The following is a 19847-nucleotide window of genomic DNA, read 5'->3' as shown; positions in this document are numbered from 1 at the left end:
CCTTCAGGTACTTTGGAGGGTAGTTTGACTCCCTCTTCTTTGTGGCAACCCTTGAGATATTGGAAGACTGCTATCACGTCTCCCCTAGTCCTTCTTTTCATTAAACTAGACATACCCAGTTCCTGCAACCGTTCTTCATATGTTTTAGCCTCCAGTCCCCTAATCCTCTTTGTTGCTCTTCTCTGCACTCTTTCTAAAGTCTCAATCAGGTAAGAAGACTGCTTTCATGGAAGTGGGGTTGAGAAACAGCGAGGGAAAATTGATGCTCATTAAAAAAACCTACCACTTGGAGGACAGATAAACATCTGAAATAAGAGACAGCTCATTTGTTGTTCTGAAGAATGCAGAGTCTATCCAAACCTTCATCCATTTTCTCTTCTGTGTCTTCTGGGAGAAATGTTACAAGTTTTGGGAAGAGTCCCCAGTCTTTTAATGGATCCAAACAACCTAACCAAAACTTTCTGCTTAATGACTTGTTAATTTTTTTTCAGTCAAAAATTCCTGCCCAGCACTTTTTCCATGGCCAATTGGAAGCCCCCTTTTGGAGACAACTAAGGGTGGCTCAGTGGCTAAGATACTGAGCTTGTCCATCAGAAAGGTCGGCAGTTTGGCGATTCAAATCCCTAACAGAGTGAGCTCCCGTGACTTGTCCCAGCTTCTACCAATCTAGCAATTGGAAAGCAGGTAAACAATGCAAGTAGAAAAAATAGGAACCACCTTTGGTGGGAAGGTAACAGCATTCTGTGTGCCTTCAGTGTTTAGTCATGCTGGCCACATGACCACGGAGACCTCTTCGGATAGCACTGGCTCTTTGGCTTTGAAACGGAGATGAGCACCACCCCCTAGAGTCGGGAACGACTAGCACTTATGTGCGAGGGGAACCTTTACCTTTATATTGAACATAGTGTGACTGTCTTGGCATTTCGGTTCCACCACAAAACCACGTTCGACTAAAGGGCGCTCGACGAAACCGCGTAGCTGACGTCATCACAGGGCGACAACAGCGCGGAGACAGAAGCACGCTGTAAACGCTAAACCTAAAATTAACCCCTAAACCTAAACCTAACCCCCCTAAACCTAATCCTAAACCTAACCCTAAACCTAACCCTAAACCTAACCCTTAACCTAACCCTAAACCTAATCCTAACCCTTAACCTAACCCTAAACCTAACCCTTATCCTAACCCTAAACCTAACCCTAAACCTAACCCTTACCTTAACTTGAATCAGCTTGCTTTTAAAGCGCTATTTAAAGCGCCCTTCTTTCTCCACGCTCGCTGTTGTCGCCCTGTTGATGACGTCAGCGACGCGGTTTAATTGAGCGCGCTTTAGTCGAGCGCGGTTTTGTCGTGCCACGTGGCATTTCACTTGCCATAAAAACCAAAGTGAAAACATATAACATATATACTACTTAAACAGTGCTAGAGTTGTACAATTATTTTTCACCATCATGTTCATTCTAATACACCACGATGCGTATACTATCTCATTCCAGGTTCCCTTACCCTAATGTTTTTGTATTCCAAATTCCACTTCATGGAAGACCCCCGTCTTTCAATGCAGCCAAACAACGTAACCAAAACTTCCTACTTAATATGACTTGTTAATTTATTTTTTGCAAAAACAATTCCCGTCCGCCACTTCTTCCGTGGCCAATTGGAAGCCCCCTTTTAGAGACAACCAGGGATAACTAAAAGATTTTGCTTCATGATCAAGTCTGCCTTTCAACAGACCAAATTAGGCTCTCATGACCCTCCTTCGTTTCCTTGCTGTGCCCCCCCCCCTCCCTCCAAGGGAAGAGAGCGAGGAGCAACCCACACCTGCTTTCAAACTGAGCGATATTGTTTTTGGCTCACACATCAAAGGCAAGGAAGCAGGGGGGACTACTCATGCTTTGCACCTGAGACCTTGTGAGCCAGCAGCACTAGGCTAGAGCTCTTGAGCTGTCTCAGCTCCCACACGTTTCCACCCAGATGGGCAGCCCTGCTTGTTCCATGGACAGCTTTGAATCAACTCTACAATATCAACCCAAGACTTTTTTTTTAAAAAAAGGAGGGCTATGGAACTTTGGTAGTTAAGGGACAGGGGGGAACAAAGGGTGTTGTTATGCCTAAGCATATGTACAATTTAATAAACAGACAGGTGAATATGTGGCAGTTGCTGATGAGTTCTGGGCACAAAGCCAGCTGGTTCTGACACCTGGAAGAGAGACATCACTTCTGGAAGGAAATCCATAGATTATGTAGATCAGGCTCAAGCCTGAACATGGGGGAAGAAGTCTCTTTCGATCATTTGTCCATCTAGCCCAGGGGTCGGCAACAATCAAAGAGCCACAAAGGTCCTAACCGGAAGCCCCCTGTTCAGTTCTGAAGCCAAGTGGAAGTCCGGTTCCCCCACCATAGAGTCTCCTCCTAGCGTGGCATCCTTTTTCCTCTACCTGTCCTAACCGAAAGCCCTATCAATTGTGGAGCCGATCGGCAACAGAGCCACAGCAGAGGGATGAAAGAGACACATGCGGCTCCAGAGCTACAGGTTGCTGACCCCTGATCCAGCCCCAGAAGACTTCCAGATTCTAATGCTTCTACTACACAAGCACATGGCTTTTCGGTGGGCTAAGGCAGTGGTCTCCAACCTTGGCAACTTTAAGACCTGTGGACTTCAATTTCCAGAGTTCCTCAGCCAGCTTTGCTGGTTGAGGAACTCTGGGAGTTGAAGTCCACAAGTCTTAAAGTTGCCAAAGTTGGAGACCACTGGGTTAAGGGACACAGAATTACAAACCTAGAAATGACCTCTTGAAGGTCACACTATCCAAAAGAACAGGAATAAGAGAAGTTGCTTCACATCGAATTGACCAAGACTCCATTCATCTCAGTATTGTCCGTACTGACCAACAGCACCACCATGGTTTTGTTTTACCTGGAAATACTGGGGGATGATGTTGGTACTTTATCCTGCAGTAATCCCGCTGCTAGGATAGTCCTGAATGAGCATCCCCAACCAGGTGACCTATTTGACTCACTAGCTGAACGTTTTCCAGTGCTTAAACAATTCTTTGGCCTTCTCTCCCAATTCCTTGCAGAGAATGAATAGAAAGCCATAGTAGGACCACTCCTAAAATACTGCATCCAATTTTGGTCACCATACTATAAAAAAGATGTTGAGACTCTAAAAAAACGTGCAGAGAAGAGCAACCAGGTTGATTAAGGGACTGGACTAAATTAATTAAGGGACTAAAGCATACAAAGAACAGTTACAGGAATTGGGCATGGCTAGTCTAGTGAAGAGAAGGACCAGGTGAGACAAGATAGCAGAGTCCCAATATTTGAGGGTCTGCCACAGAGAGGAAGGGGGTCAAGGTATTTCCCAAAGCATCTGAAGGCCAGACAAGGAATCATGGATGGAAATTGACCAAGGAGAGATTCAACCTAGAAATAAGGAGACATTTTCTGAAAGTGAGAACAATCAACCCATGGAACAGAAGTTGCCTTTGGAAGTTGCGGGAGCGTCATCACTTGAGGCTTTCCAGAAGAGATTGGACTGCCATTTGTCAGAAATGGTGTAGGGTCTCCTCCTTGAGCAGGGGGTTGGACCAGATGACCTACAATGTCCTTTCCAACTCTGCTCATCTGAAACAGAGCCTGTCTCGCCTTATCCATGAAGTTCAAGCTGCCACTGCTACTTACTTCACAACAATGTTGCGTCCCACCCGTTGGTAGTACAGAGCATTGTTGTAGATGGCATGGCCACATCCATAATATGACCAGGGCAGTTCAATGGTGGTATAGTTGCCATTCCACAATGCATTGAGGTCCTGGTATTCCTTGATTACATGTCCTGTTGATACAAAAGTGCACAAATTGAGTACCTGCTCACTGACATTCCTAGGCTTTTCTAACTCAATACAGTGTAGCAGATAAGATGTTGGTCTCCTCTAGACCTAGAAAGGCCCAACTTCAAGTTCTCCTTCAGCTGATCAGCTGATCCACAAAATTAGAGTAGAGGAGAAGAGGAGAGAAGAGGAGAAGGACTTTATTGTCTATTTATTGTCACACTAATCAACATACATTAAAATGAAATTTTGTTGTAGTCTGCTCTCAAAAGATGACCATTATACATACACATACATATGACACAGATAAATATCAGAGTCAAGTTTGAACGTATACATGTAGATGGCGAGAAAAACGAATCTTGCAAGTTTACAAGATGGCAAAAGGAACAAAGCTGTTACAGAATCTGTTAGTCCTGCTAGAAATACTTTGAAGAGGGGAGAAACAGACCGTAAAGTGGGTGGGTGGGGTCTCTAACAATGTTTTGAACTCTAACCACATAGCACTTATAAGCAGTATCCAGAATAATGGAGCTTCCTATAATCTTCATAGAGCCGAGGTGGCGCAGTGGTTAAATGCAGCACTGCAGGCTACTTCAGCTGACTGCAGTTCTGCAGTTCAGCTGTTCAAATCTCACCGGCTCAGGGTTGACTCAGCCTTCCATCCTTCCGAGGTGGGTAAAATGAGGACCCGGATTGTTGTTGGGGGCAATATGCTGACTCTGTAAACCGCTTAGAGAGGGCTGAAAGCCCTATGAAGCGGTATATAAGTCCAACTGCTATTGCTATTGCTATTCTCCACTGTCCTTACCACTCTCTGTATGGACTTTCTCTCTGGGGCACTGCTACCAACAAACCAAACAGTGGTGCATTTTGTTAAAATTGTATTTGGGATTGGCCTTGGGAGACAACTGGGGGAAACGGTTTCATAAAGTATAGTTAGGTCATCTGAGAATTTTTCCGTGTGAGCTACATCACAAGGTTGATAACCACAGAAACGCATGAATGACTTATGCCCAAGTCAACCTCTCACAGTCCTACCTATGAAGCAGATTGATTGTTACAACGATACAAAGGAAAGGAGATATCTCTACGTATAAGTTATCCTGAGCTCGTGGGGAAAAGGCGTTATATAAACCTTTCAAAGCTCACCTGCCAGGATTAAGCAGCTGGTGTACATTTTCACACTGACTAGTTTCACATATTTTACAAAGCTATGATTTCTCCAAAAAGTCACAGATGACAGCATTTATGCCACACTGGAGATGCACAATTCTGGCAGGATACAAATCATAAAATGCTAAGCCATAAATCATCGTTGGGATTAATCCCAATGGTGAGGTTTATCCCTTATGTTTAACCAGGGTTTCCTGTATAAATCCCGATTAGTTGAATCCATGCAACATGCTGAATCATAAATCATAGTTTACAAGCCCCAATGGATGGGCTCACTCTGTTTTTTTTTTTAAGGTACAAACCAAATCATGGCTCAAGAATGATGCATGAGCCTAGTCAATGTATGCAAAGAGGGAAACTGGGCATCAGATCCATGGCGGAGATCGCAATCTGAAAAATGTAACTTTTTTTTCACTTTCTCAGGACAGTAGCATCTGGGCACAGTCTGTATTGTCCTGTTTTCACACTTGTTAAGAATTTATCTTCCTTTTTTTTAAAAAAAAGGCACACAGTACTTAAATGCCTGGTCTTTAGAGCCGAGGTGGCGCAGTGGTTAGGGTGCAGTACTGCAGGCCACTTCAACTGACTGTTATCTGCAGTTCAGCGGTTCTAATCTCACCGGCTCAAGGTTGACTCAGCCTTCCATCCTTCCGAGGTGGGTGAAATGAGGACCCAGACTGTGGGGGCGATATGCTGACTCTGTAAACCGCTTAGAGAGGGCTGAAAGCCCTATGAAGCGGTATATAAGTCTAACTGCTATTGCTATTGCTATTTGCAAATAAAAAGGATATGCATCTTAACATGATTTCTAGACAGTCAAGGAACCCTGGTGGGGCAATGATTAAAGCGCAGTATTGCAGGGTAACTCTGCCCACAGCCTGGAGTTCGATCTTGACAAGGGTCAAGATTGATCCATCCTTCCATCCTTCCGAGGTCAGTAAAATGAAGAGCCAGATTGTTGGATGCAATATGCAACTAATGCTTCTACATTGTTTTCATATGCTACTCTTAAGTGCCCAGAGAGTGTTGTAGGGCAGCATGGGGTGGCATATATATATATATATAGTCATATATATATATATATGTATATATATATAGTCGTTCTCCCTGCCTGGGAGGCAATAGAGCACAGGTTCGATTCCCAAAAACTCGGGTATGGCTAGCTGATGAGAGCTAAATAGCTTGAAATAGATCTATACTAGTCTCCCTTTATTTATTTATCAGCATAAATATAACAAATGTAACAAAAAAGGCAACAGTAAAAAATATTGGGTTTCTGTCTGGATGGACTCTTGTGACGAGCCGAAGACAGAGAGTGGAAGTGTGACCTTCCTCCCATACTTGGGCATACCAGGGGTTGTGACTTTAATACATACATACATACATACATACATACATACATACATACATATATATATATATATATATATATATATATACATATATATATATATATATGCCAAATACCACTCACTCATCATGAAATCTCCAGAACTGTAAAGCCTACAAACTTGACATTTGCCAGGATTTTTCAAAATGACCATCAGATCATTAGCATTTCTTATACAGTAATTAACACCCTCTGATGTGAAGGAGTTCTACTCCCCCTCCCCACCTGAAGAGAATTCTGTTCCAACTGCCAGTTGCCTCACATTCTGTTACCTCAGTTCAAACTGGCAGATGTTCCATTCTTTCACTCAGGAGCAGTCTGGGGCTGCTTTAAGAGTGCTAAATGTTATCAATTCACCAAAAAGTCTTCGCCTTCCACCTATGGAACTGCTTCCGGACTCAAGGCGGCGGGAGCGATATTCCCTTATGTGTATCTATCACCAACCGCCACTGAGCCAATGAATTGAACTGAGTGAACCGGATTTCTCCTGCATTGTCCGTACTGCAGGCTACTTCTACTGACTGCCAGCTGCCAGCAGTTTGGCAGTTCAGGTCTCACCAGGCTCAAGGTTGACTCAGCCTTCCATCCTTCCCAGGTGGGTAAAGTGAGGGCCCAGGTTGTTGGGGGCAACAGGCTGACTCTGTAAATCGCTTAGATAAGGCTGTAAAAGCCCTGTGAAGCGGTATATAAGTGTAGATGCTATTGCTATATGACTGTATGTTATTGCTCCTCCAAAAGCATAACTGTAAACCCAAGCGGGTTTACTCCAGGTTTACCCGTGAAATGCTCAGCAATCCAGATCTTTTCATCAGAGCGGTTTCCGAGATCTACCATCCACGCCCCGTAACTTTGCTTCAGTTTGACGATCTCTTCGGGGCTCCCAATAGACTCGATCGTGTTTTCTAACAAAGAGAGAAGAGTCAGCGCCAGAGACAGCAGGTGGCAATCCCCTGTAATTTTTTTCAAGAAGGATTTGGAAGGAATTACTCTTACCAGGTTTCCTGCGTGGATGGAGATGGCCTTGCTCTTTGGCTTTCCCGGTGAGAGTATCATCGTTTGGAATGCTACAAGTCTCTCCTAAAACAGGAGGGCAGGAAAGAGAAGCAGAGATTGTGGGTGAACTTTGACAACAAAAAAAAAGAAAGAGAGAAGACATTGTTTCATGATGCTAAAAAATGTTTATACTTATTTAAAAGTTTTTCTTTGCCCCCCCCAATCCTTCAGATTTATTTTATTTTTTAAATCAGTGTTCATTGCTGATGATAGTCTATCTAATGCCCTTTTATACCATCCTTTATCACATCCATAAAAGAGACGTGGGGCCTCAGTGGCTAAGAAGCTGAGCTTGTCGATCAGAAAGGTCAGCAGTTCAGCGGTTCGAATCCCTAGCGCCGCGTAACGGAGTGAGCTCCCGTGACTTCTCCCAGCTTCTGCCAACCTAGCAGTTCAGAGGCGCATAAAAAATGCAAATGGAAAAATAGGGACCACCTTTGGTGGGAAGGTAACAGCGTTCCGTGAGCCTTCGGCGTTTAGTCATGCCAGCCACATGACCACGGAGACGTCTTCGGACAGCGCTGGCTCTTCGGCTTTGAAACGGAGATGAGCACCGCCCCCTAGAGTCAGGAACGACTCACATGGTCAGGGTGGTGTCATCTGACATATTGGGATTTTTTTCCACTTCGCTAAATCAGGCATGGGCATGGCCAGCATGTAATGCATCCGGCCCACGGGCTGGGAGTTTGACAGCCCTGGTATACGGTCTCCTGCTTGAGCAGGGAGTTGGACTAGATGACCTGAATGGCCCCTTCCAACTCTATTCTGATTGTCTGATTGGGATAATGATGACATGATGGGCTCAACTTCCCAATTCTATTATTCTATTCTATTCGATTCTATTTTATTCGATTCTATTTTATTCGATTCTATTTTATTCGATTCTATTTTATTCGATTCTATTTTATTCGATTCTATTTTATTCGATTCTATTTTATTCGATTCTATTCGATTCTATTCGATTTGATTCGATTCTCTGTTCTGTTCTGTTCTTTTCTATTTTCTGTTCTATTCTATTTATTCGATTCTATTGGAGCCGCATGGCGCAGTGGTTAGAGTTCAGTACTGCAGGCTACTTCTGCTGATCACCAGCTGCCAGCAGTTTGGCAGTTCAAATCTCACCAGGCTCAAGGTTGACTCAGCCTTCCATCCTTCCGAGGTGAGTAAAACAATAGCAATAGCAGTTTTCTATACCTCTTCATAGGGCTTTCAGCCCTCTCTAAGCGGTTTACAGAGTCAGCATATCGCCCCCACAATCTGGGTCCTCATTTTACCCACCTCGGAAGGATGGAAGGCTGAGTCAACCTTGAGCCGGTGAGATTTGAACAGCCGAACTGCAGAACTGCTGTCAGCTGAAGTAGCCTGCAGTGCTGCACTCTAACCACTGCGCCACCTCGGATCCAGATTGTTGGGGGCAAGAGGCTGACTCTGTAAACAGCTTAGAGAGGGCTGGAAAGCCCTGTGAAGTGGTATATAAGTCTAAGTGCTATTGCTATATTCTATTCTATTTTATTCTATTCTATTCTCTCTACAGTTCCTTTTCCTAGGAGGGCAGACAGCCCTCTTTTAACCAAGGATTTTATTCTTTTTGTGTGGGGAAAAAGTCAAGCTCCAAACTAACATATGTGATGAAGAGAAGAACAGGGTTTGTGACTTGCCATAACCTTTAACTAAAAAAAAATTAAAAATCTAAGGACGTCCATGTTTCCATTGGATGTCCCCCAAGACCTACAGATCAGTCCACAAATCTCAAACCAGAAGCGAGCTTCACACTTAGATAAGCTTTCCCACCCCACATGGCACCTCGAGTTCAGGGTGAAGAAACTGTTTTGTTTCAAGGAAGGCTCCCTGGATCCTACTGCAACTACTTCACAGTACACAACATTCTCTCCTTGTAAAGGATCAGAACAGCCTGTAGTTATGTTCCCCTTCAGCATTGGGATCCCTGCTTGTTGTAGAAGAACATGGTCAAGTAGTCCCGTTCTCACAAAGCAGACTTAAAAGCACCCTTAGGTGCTTGTGTGAAGTTGTTCTAAGGGTCAGCTCTTTGTACGATCATCCAAACCAATCCCTGGTTCCCCATCAAAACTGTTCTTCAGTCTAAAGAGGGGGTGGGGAGAGATGTTGCTACCTCCAATTCTGGGTTTGGAATGAGATTCTTTCGATTTCACATGCGATGCTGGAGGTTCAGCCCAAGTAGACCTCAAATGCTGGTGCTCTAACCTAGTTCAGACCCCTTTCAAAATGGGAGAAAAGTTAGATTGTGCCATCGCCATTCTCTCACATCCTACTTCTTGGGTCTTCTTGGTAGCTTCAAGCCAAAGAGGTAACAGGACCATCTAGGGAAGAGCTGCTTTGAACCAAAGTAGATCATCCAGCCACCACTTCCAGTAGCCCCAACTTCACAGCAGCTCTCTGAAAATTCACCTCCCCCCCCCCCTCAAAAAAATGTTGTCCAAGCCCTTCTTGGGAGATCTCAAGGTTGAACCTGGGAGCATTTACTCATCAATCTATCTATACACCTATCCGGTTCCACCACAAAACCGCGGCCGACTAAAGCACGCTCGATGAAACCGCGTACCTGACGTCATCACAGTGCGACGAAAAAAGCACGCTGTGAGCGCTAAAGCTAAAATTAACCCCTAAACCTAAACGTAACCCCCCGAAACCTAACCCTAAACCTAACCCTAAACCTAACCCTTAACCTAACCCTAAACCTAACCCTAAACCTAACCCTAAACCTAACCCTTAACCTAACGCTAAACCTAACGCTAACCCTTAACCTAACCCTAAACCTAACCCTAACGCTTAACCCAACCCTAAACCTAACCCTAACCCTTAACCTAACCCTAACCCTAAACCTAACCCTTACCTTAACGTGAATCGGCTTGCTTTCAAAGCACTTTTTAAAGCGCTCTTTTTTCTCCGTGGTTGCTGTTGTTGCGCTGCTGATGACGTCAGCGACGCGCTTTAATCGGGCGCGCTTTAGTGGACCGCGGTTTTGTCGTGCCACGCACCTATCCTCCACGAGCTGCACTGGCTGCCCATTGGTCTCCGAGCATGATTCAAGGTGCTGGTTATCACCTTTAAAGCCCTACATGGCCTAGGACTCGGATACCTACAAGACTGTCTCCTGCCACATACCTCCCTAAGACCAATAAGATCGCACAGGATGGACCTTCTCCGGGTGCCTTCAGTGGGACAATGCTGGCTGGCGACGCCTAGGAGTAGGGCCTTCTCTGTTGCCGCTCCAGCACTATGGAATGAGCTCCCCCCAGAGATCCGGGCCCTTCCCACTCTCATGGCCTTTCGCAAAGCCATTAAAACCTGGCTTTTCCGGCAGGCCTGGGGCTGTTGACCCCTTGATTGAGGTCCAGCCCCCTTTCAACTGGGTGTTTGTTGAGTTCCTTTTTTTAACTTTGTTGTGTCCCATTGTTTTTAAAAATTCTTTTTAATTTTTTTTGTCATTTCTGTAAGCCGCCCGGAGTCCCTCGGGATTGGGCGGCATAGAAATTCAATAAATGAAAATGAGATAAGCCCCCTAGCTAGAGTAGAATTCTATTTGATTCAATACAGTTTGAAATCCTGCAAGTAATAAATTAATTGAGATTAGGAATGATGTATATTTTACATTGTTTAAGTTTTAATAATGATGAGAAGCTGAGCTCAATGTAGAGAGTTTATTGATTTTTCCCTTTTTTTGTTTTTTTTTTTATTCCTTTCTTTTTTACTTTATCTTTTATCTTTTAATTTTTAATCTATTTGGTTTTAATATACTCTAGACTGTGTTTGATAAAAAGCTATGCCGGGTATGGGATCTGGGAAGTCGGAAGGGGGCTAGGGAGGGGGGTTTAATGGGGGGAGGGGGGGAGGGGGGGAAATATACTTTCAATTTCCAAAACAATAAGAATGCACTTGTATACTGATGCTTTTTTTGCTTTTTTTTCTCTTTTCCTTTTATTTTCCTTTTTTCTTTTCTTTTCTTTCAACTTTAGTATAAAATATAAATCGAATAGATTAATGAATAGTAGAAATACACCGAAGCGAGGAGTAGAGGGAAAGAAGAGGGAGGAGTAGAGAGGGAGTGAGAGGGGAATGTAAGGAGGGTGAGATGGAGGGAAGGGGAGAAAGGAATGTCTGAGGGGGAGGGGAAGTAGAAGAGGGGAATGTTGGAGGGGAGAAATGAAAGTTGGAGGGGGAGAAGAAAGGGTGTATGGAGGATTGAAGTGTTATGTTGGTTTTCTATGGTGGAATAGAAGATGAGTTGTGTTTATTGTTTTCTTAATTGCACAGTATATAAGTGATTGTACAAAATGAAAATGAAAATGAAATAAAACAGTTTTCATGAAAAAAAAAATGAAAATGAAATGAAATGAAATCAAACCTGAGCTGGATCATTTACTAATGGGCCTTCCCTTCCATCAAGCCAGATTCCCCAGAATTCCATGCAAGGGTTGGTCCAGCTGGTCTTGGAACTAGCTGAACCTCAATACAAAACTCTGTTGCTAAGTTTCTGGGCTTAGAGATGGACTTAAGCATCTCTCTGAGTTGGTTGGAGCTCTCACTAATCAAGGCTTACCTTGCAAATGACTGCTGAAGTCCTTATCCACCCCCAATTATCTTCTCCTCTGTCACATAAGATAAGACAGAAGCTAGACACAGCAGGAGATGGAACCAGTAGGGCGCCAGCTCCATGGCAAGCTAATCAGCCAGCCCCCAAAATAGTACATAGAGGAGCGGGTGAAAGCAAGATCTCCCCCCACAGCATCCTTGAAATGGAACGTTCTGTTCTGAGCATTGGAAGAGAGCCACGTACCCACTTCACAGGGTAGAAAACAAGCATGGGACACCTTCAGGGGGAGGAGGGGAGACAAAAAAGGTGGGAGCCACCCAAAATAGCAGAACTAAACTCAGTTGTTGGGTTTTTTTGGTGGGGTGCAGAGAAGCGTGACCCGTCAAAAGCGCGTTCCACAAAAGCGCGGTCGACGAAATCGCGTATGTGACGTCATCACAACGCGACGAAAAAGATCGAAAAATTGAAATAAAAATTAAATTACAGCAAGCCGATTCACATAAAGGTAAGGGTTAGGTTTAGGGTTAGGTTTAGGGTTAGGTTTAGGGTTAGGTTAAGGGTTAGGTTTAGGGTTAGGTTTAGGGTTAGGTTTGGGGGGGTTAGGGGAAGGTTTTAGCTTTATTTTTACATTTTTCGATCTTTTTCGATCTTTTTCGTCGCGCTGTGATGACGTCACATACGCGCTTTCGTCGACCGCGATTTTGTCCTCCGCGGTTTTGTGGTAGAACCGCAGAGAAGAGTGGAGATATTTCACTGGAGCTACCTAAGGAATGATCCAGACGTAGAAAGAGCAGAAGAACGTAGTCAAAGCTTGAAAGGAGAAATGGCTCAAGAGGTCCATTTGTTCTGACCTGAAGACAGGGGTGGGCTGCTGGAGGTTCCCATGGGATTGGGCAAAGCGTCTAGCTAGGATTCTGCCCAATTCACCGAACTCCCAAATGCCACGCCTGGCTGGCCATGCCCACCCCACCTCTCCTACCCTGCCCCTCCCAGGAGTCTCCACCCCAGAGGTGGGTTCCTATCACTTCAGACCAGTTTGGCCAAGTAGGTAGTAATTTGGCTGGACACACGCCAGAGCCGAGGTGGCGCAGTGGTTAAATGCAGCACTGCAGGCTACTTCAGCTGACTGCAGTTCTGCAGTTCGGCTGTTCAAATCTCACCGGCTCAGGGTTGACTCAGCCTTCCATCCTTCCGAGGTGGGTAAAATGAGGACCCGGATTGTTGTTGGGGGCAATATGCTGACTCTGTAAACCGCTTAGAGAGGGCTGAAAGCCCTATGAAGCGGTATATAAGTCTAACTGCTATTGCTATTGCTATTGCTAACTGGTTCTATCCTCGGGGCCGTCATCTTGATTTTCTGTTCTGCACATGCGCAGAACAATCTTCATTGAAAAAATGTAATTTTGATTCCTTTTCTAATGTTTTGTGCTTGCGCAAATTTCTTCGTGCCAAACCAGTACTAAGGCCGGCAGGAACCCACCCCTGCTCCATGCAACCCCTTCATCATGCCAGGTAAGTGCAGGGCCTGCATGGAAGCTCGGGGAAGGGGGAAAGCGGGTTTACCGGAGGTTCTGGAAGTCCATAAACAGGCTTGTTTCCAGTCTCCGGAAAGCCTCCAGAGCCTGGGGAAGCAGTTTTTGCCCTCCCGGAGGTTCGATAAAAACCTCTGGAGCCTGGAGAGGGCGAAAAATGTTGCCGCCCACCGTGGTGCAGGAGGCCAACTAGGCCACCCCCACCATGGCCATGCTCACCCAGCAACCGGGCAGAGAACCCGTTGCTGAAATTTTTGAAGCCCACTCTTGCCTGAAGACAATAGTGTAGATCATCTGAACAATGGACATTTGACTCAGAAACAAAATGGAGAGGCAAAGCAGCAGGTGGCCTGTAGTTAGCATCCAGAAACACTCACCTGTGCATTCGGTGTTGTAGATCTTCTCCTCCTGGGGCTTGGCTTTACGCTTCCCTGAGGTTCCTGGTGGTCCTTGAGGCCCTGGTGGTCCCTGAGGCCCTGGGGGACCAGGAGGTCCTGGAGGACCAGGATCCCCTTTCTCACCTACGGTAGAAGCACCAATCAAAAATGGTGAGAGAGAATTACTCTTCCGGAGAGGAAGGTCAAGGTCACTCGGTAAATGTTGTTGCTCTATTCGTCTCCTCTTCCCTCCTCCATCCAGAATGCATCAGAACCAATCAACAACAACAAGGTGGACATCTCCACCATTAGGGCTCTCTTGAGGTCATCTCTGCTACCACATGAGTCATCTGAAAGCAGTGGAGTCTAGGGCAACTCCACCTTGTGAACATGGAAACTTCTTCAGAATAGAATGGAGTGGAGTGGAATGGAGGGGAGGGGAGGGGAGGGGAGGGGAGGAGAGGAGAAGAGAAGACATATAGAATGGAATGGAATATAGAATATAGAAGAATAGAGTAGAGTAGAGTAGAAGAGAAGAGAAGAGAAGACACATAGAATGGAATGGAATATAGAATATAGAAGAGTAGAGTAGAGTAGAGTAGAGTAGAGTAGAGTAGAGTAGAGTAGAGTAGAGTAGAGTAGGAGAGAAGAAAAGAGAAGAGAAGAGACATAGAATGGAATGGAATATAGAGTAGAGTAGAGTAGAGTAGAGTAGAGTAGAGTAGAGTAGAGTAGAGTAGGAGAGGAGAGGAGAGAAGAGAAGAGAAGAGAAGAGACATGGAATGGAATATAGAATATAGAAGAGTAGAGTAGAGTAGAGTAGAGTAGAGTAGAGTAGAGTAGAGTAGAGTAGAGTAGAGTAGAGTAGAGTAAAAGGGAAGGGAAGGGAAGGGAAGAGAAGACATATAGAATGGAATGGAATATAGAATATAGAAGAGTAGAGTAGAGTAGAGTAGAGTAGAGTAGAGTAGAGTAGAGTAGAGTAGAGTAGAGTAGAGTAGAGTAGAGTAGAATAGCAGAGTTGGAAGGGACCCTGGAAGTCTTCTAGTCAACCCCTTGCTTAGGCAGGAAACCCTACACCACTTCAGACAAATGGGTATCCAACATCTTCTTAAAAACTTCCAGTGTTGGAGTATTTACAACTTCTGGAGGCAACTTCTGCTCTTTAGCTACTTCTGCTCTTTAGCTGTTCTAGGGTGTTTGTGTGCAGCCCATGCGCATCCCCAAGCATCAGAGTCACTTGTTGAGTTGGTTGGCTATAGAAATTGAATAACTAAATAAATATTTTTAAAAAAATCTTGGCTAGCTACCATGAAGAACAAGCCTTCTTCATCCTTTGTCTTAACCTTAACCATTAATCATTTGCCTGAAGAGGTGTAGGGTTTCCTGCCTAAACAGGGGGTTGGACTAGAAGACCTCCAAGGTCCCTCCCAACTCGTTATTCTATTTCTAACCAAAACCTGATGCCTGCCAGATGTGTTTCAATCTCATCCTCTGAGGTCAACACATCTGGAAGGAGTCGACTTGGAAAAGGCTGATTTCCAACTCTACCACCATTGTGTTCTTTGTAGACCATCATTTCATCTTACCTTCAGACACCAGTTCATTGGTTGCTTCTCCTTTGTCCCCTTTGGGCCCTCTGGAGCCTTTTTCACCTCGTCCCCCCTCTTTTCCAGGTGTGCCAATTTCACCACGATCTCCTTTTTCACCCTTCTCTCCAGGGTCACCCTTCAGTCCTGGAAAAACACAGGAGAACATTAAATGCCACAAAAGATAGGCAGCCAAGAATACATGCAATCCAAAAGTTTGTAGGAGATATTTATAAAGGAGACCTGAATTCAACCCACAGTAGTTTCCCCACTCTGCTTGCCCTGAGAATATTCATTTATTTACTTGTTTATTTATGGTCAAGACCAAGTTACAGATTTTTTTAAAAAAACATCTCCCCCATTAATACATGTGTACATAACAATATCCTGCCAACAAAAGTGTGTATAGTCGAAGCTATGGTTTTTCCAGTCGCAATGGATGGCTGTGAAGGTTGGACCATAAGAAAGGCTAAGCGCCAAAGAATGGAGGCCTTTGAACTCTGGTGCTGGAGAAGTCTCCTGCAAGTCCCTTGGACCGAAAGGCCGTCCAACCGGCCAGTCCTAGAGGAGATCAACCCTGACTGCTCTTTAGAAGGTCAGATCCTGAAGAGGAAACTCAAATACTTTGACCACCTAATGAGAAGGAAGGACTCCCTGGAGAAGAGCCTCATGCTGGAAACGATGGAGGGCAAAAGAAGAAGGGGAAGGCAGAGAAGGAGGTGGCTGGATGGAGTCACCGAAGCAGTCAGCATGAGCTTAAATAGACTCCAGAGGATGGTAGAGGATGGGAAGGCCTGGAGAAACGTCGTCCATGGGATCGCGATGGGTCGGACACAACTTCGCAACTAACAACAACACATAACAATATATACAGTTTATAGACAAAAGGAAGAAACGCAATGAAATTAACGATTCCTTGAAGTTGTCTAAGGAGATTCTCAGCCATCCAAGTCATGGTTGTCCCAAAGATAATTTTTCCAAAAGGCAAACGGACTTTCTTGGTTTTTCCCTTAAAAACATTTTGCTTCTCATCCAAGAAGCTTCTTCAGAACTGAAGAAGTTGCAAAGAGATTTTAAATGAAGAAAACCCAAGGAAGTCCAGTTGCCTTTTGGAAAAATCACTTCTGGGATTCCTTGAAGGCATCAAAGGGCTTCTATAGACTAAAGCAGTGGTAGTCAACCTGGTCCCTACCACCCATTAGTGGGCGTTCCAGCCTTCATGGTGGGCGCCGGTAGGGGTTTGCTGTAAGTCTGCTTTATAAATTTTATAAAGTAAAGTTACTTCCCTACTTTATAAATCACCATTACTGTGGAACCGGTGGGCAGTTAGAAAATTTTACTACTAACAGAGATACAAAACTGGGCGGTAGGTATAAAAAGGTTGACTACCCCTGGACTAAAGCTACCCATAAAAATTTGCTACTGCCTTGAAAACATTCAGGTATTGATCACATGGGAAGAATACCTCAAGTACCTCATCACGAGGAGCACATATTCAACCTCTAATGCTATGTCTAAACCAGATTCCAGCTCAGTTGCATCTCATTCAAGGCCCAGGCAAAATTATGTTGGCTGAGATATGAGACCAATCAAATCATTTGAGGAACCTCGTTGTTATAGAGTCAGGTGATGTGGGTGGTGTATGAACGTGAGGAATAAATAAATAAATCTCATTCTATACAATGCAACAATCTAGCCTGAAAAAACCAAACAGACCACAATCTGAGACAATATGTGTGGTCAATATCATCCCTTCTTAGGCTTGGGGAATCAAGTCACCAGATATAATTTGCCTGAAACTTCTCAATGGCTGGAGCAGAGAAGACAGATAGCAATAGCAATAGCAGTTAGACTTATATACCCCTTCATAGGGCTTTCAGCCCTCTCTAAGCAGTTTACAGAGTCAGCAACTTGCCCACCACAGTCTGGGTCCTCATTTCACCCACCTCGGAAGGATGGAAGGCTGAGTCAGCCTTTGAGCCGGTGAGATTAGAACGGCTGAACTGCAGATAACAGTCAGCTGAAGTGGCCTGCAGTACTGCACCCTAACCACTGTGCCATCTCGGCTCCTCAATTTCATCCCTCGTGTTTTGTGGGTATACCTGTTTTCCCTCTTTTTCCTGGTTCACCTCTTTGTCCAGGAATGCCAGGAGCACCATCAGATCCATTCAAACCAGGCAATCCATCCATTCCAGAGGAACCTGATGAAGTCAAAGGATATTTTTAGTGTTTTATCTCTTTTCAACAGAAAAATTGGATACTGAAAGACAAGGAGGAGTTATTTCCAAGTGAAGATCCTCATAGGATCATGTTAGGTAAAGGTAAAGCTTCCCCTCGCACATATGTGCTAGTCGTTCCCGACTCTAGCAGGGGTGTTCATCTTGGTTTCAAAGCCGAAGAGCCAGTGCTGTCCAAAGACGTCTCCATGGTCATGTGGCCAGCATGACTAAACGCTGAAGGCGCATGGAACGCTGTTACCTTCCCACCAAAAGTGGTCCCTATTTTTCTACTTGCATTTTTACTTGCTTTCGAACTGCTAGGTGGGCAGAAGCTGGGACAAGTAGCAATAGCAATAGCAGTTAGATTTATATACCACTTCACAGGGCTTTCAGCCCTCTCTAAGCGGTTTACAGAGTCAGCATATCGCCCCCACAGTCTGGGTCCTCATTTCACCCACCTCGGAAGGATGGAAGGCTGAGTCAACCTTGAGCCGGTAAGATTAGAACCGCTGAACTGCAGATAACAGTCAGCTGAAGTGGCCTGCAGTACTGCACCCTAACCACTGCGCCACCTCGGCTCATAACAGGAGATCACTCCGTAATACGGCGCTAGGGATTCGAACTGCCGACTTTTCTGATTGACAAGCTCAGCGTTTTAGCCACTGAGCCACCGTGTCCCTTAAGACCATGTTAGTGCTTCACAAATGATAGTTCATGGCGGGGAGAGGCACAACCAACACAACCAAGGTCATTTGAACAGGTCATTGGCCCCCAATCACCTGAGTATTGTATCAGGCTAAGCCATGGTTTGTTATGTTGCATAAACACATAGGATTTACACATGGAGCACATCAAACCATCAACCATGGTTCAGCAGTTGTAAGGGGTTGATTTTCACTAAACCAAAAGCAGATTTGGTTGTGATCAAACCCAACCATGGTTCAATAACATTATTCTTCTTTTTGTTTTTGTAATTCTACTAACACCCAGAGCTCATTCGGGAGTTCCAAGTGGCCAACTCTAGCAAATTTCCAATTAAAAAGTCAGCAAATCGTAGAGGAATGAGAAGCAAACTGAGAGAGCCGGATAAATTGAGGAGAATTTTCATACCGGTTTGTTTGTTTTTTCAGTAAGACCAAGACAATAAGGCCAGAAAAGAAAATATATATTACCTGGCAATCCCGGTGGACCTAAATAGAGAATAAAACGAAGAATTACAAATAAAGACTAAGCATAAGATAAAGGCAAAAGGTAACAATTTCCCCTGTCCAGTTGTGTCTGACTCTAGGGGGCAGTGCTTATTTCCATTTCTTAGCTGAGAGAGACAGCGTTGTCCGAAGACATTGTCCATGGTCGACTCTACAGCATGGAACGGGAAGTGGTACCTATTTATCTATTCACATTTGCATGCTTTCAAACTGCTAGGTTTGCGGGAACTGGAGCAAGTCACAGGAACTCACCCTGTCCTGTGGCACTCGGGTCTTGAACCTGGGCTGTCAGCTTTCCAGCTGACCTGCTCAGCATCTTTAATGGCTAAGCCATGGCCTAACTGGCTACTAAACCAAAAGTGCAAAGCTTAGATGTAGAACTAAGCCAACATCTTACGGAAAACAAAGGAAATGTTTTAATGAGAACAACCAGGTTCCAGAGCCATTTAGACACTGGGTAGCAATAGCAATAGCAGTTAGACTTATATACCGCTTCATACCGCTTAGACTTATATACCACCCTCTCTAAGCGGTTTACAGAGTCAGCATATTGCCCCCACAGTCTGGGTCCTCATTTCACCCACCTTGGAAGGATGGAAGGCTGAGTCAACCTTGAGCCAGTGAGATTAGAACCGTTGAAGTGCAGATAACAGTCAGATGAAGTGGCCTGCAGTATTGCACCCTAACCACTGCGCCACCTCGGCTCAATACACCTTATCCACTCAAGCTGAGGACATAGTGTTAACCATCTTTGAATTAGATGCGGATGGAGCAGGACACACATCCAAGGGAAATTAACTCTTTCCTTCAAGGCCATCGTCGACGCTCTTACCTGTTAAACACACTCCTTTTGTGCTGTTGCACAACTCAAGCAGTACCCGGACCTAAAACAAGAAGACATT

The 19847-nt window shown here is 44.7% G+C and overlaps 1 protein-coding gene across 1 annotated transcript in view; it reads right to left on the bottom strand.

Moving 5' to 3' along the window:
* The window catches only part of GLDN (gliomedin), a 29532-nt gene that overhangs the window by 2334 nt on the left and 7351 nt on the right, over positions 1-19847 (bottom strand). The window contains exons 2-9 of the mRNA XM_032233136.1: positions 19778-19829; positions 18910-18927; positions 17621-17719; positions 15519-15665; positions 13930-14073; positions 7388-7471; positions 7171-7296; positions 3683-3833 (exon numbers count right to left, since the gene is read on the bottom strand). Coding sequence (XP_032089027.1) covers positions 3683-3833; positions 7171-7296; positions 7388-7471; positions 13930-14073; positions 15519-15665; positions 17621-17719; positions 18910-18927; positions 19778-19829 — 821 coding nt within the window. The remainder of the gene's footprint in view (positions 1-3682; positions 3834-7170; positions 7297-7387; positions 7472-13929; positions 14074-15518; positions 15666-17620; positions 17720-18909; positions 18928-19777; positions 19830-19847) is intronic.

The sequence above is a fragment of the Thamnophis elegans genome, chromosome 16, assembly GCF_009769535.1.
Source record: "Thamnophis elegans isolate rThaEle1 chromosome 16, rThaEle1.pri, whole genome shotgun sequence".
In the NCBI taxonomy this organism is placed as follows: domain Eukaryota; kingdom Metazoa; phylum Chordata; class Lepidosauria; order Squamata; family Colubridae; genus Thamnophis; species Thamnophis elegans.
The sequence above is the reverse complement of the archived record's forward strand: the minus strand, read 5'-3'. Positions and strand labels throughout refer to the sequence as shown.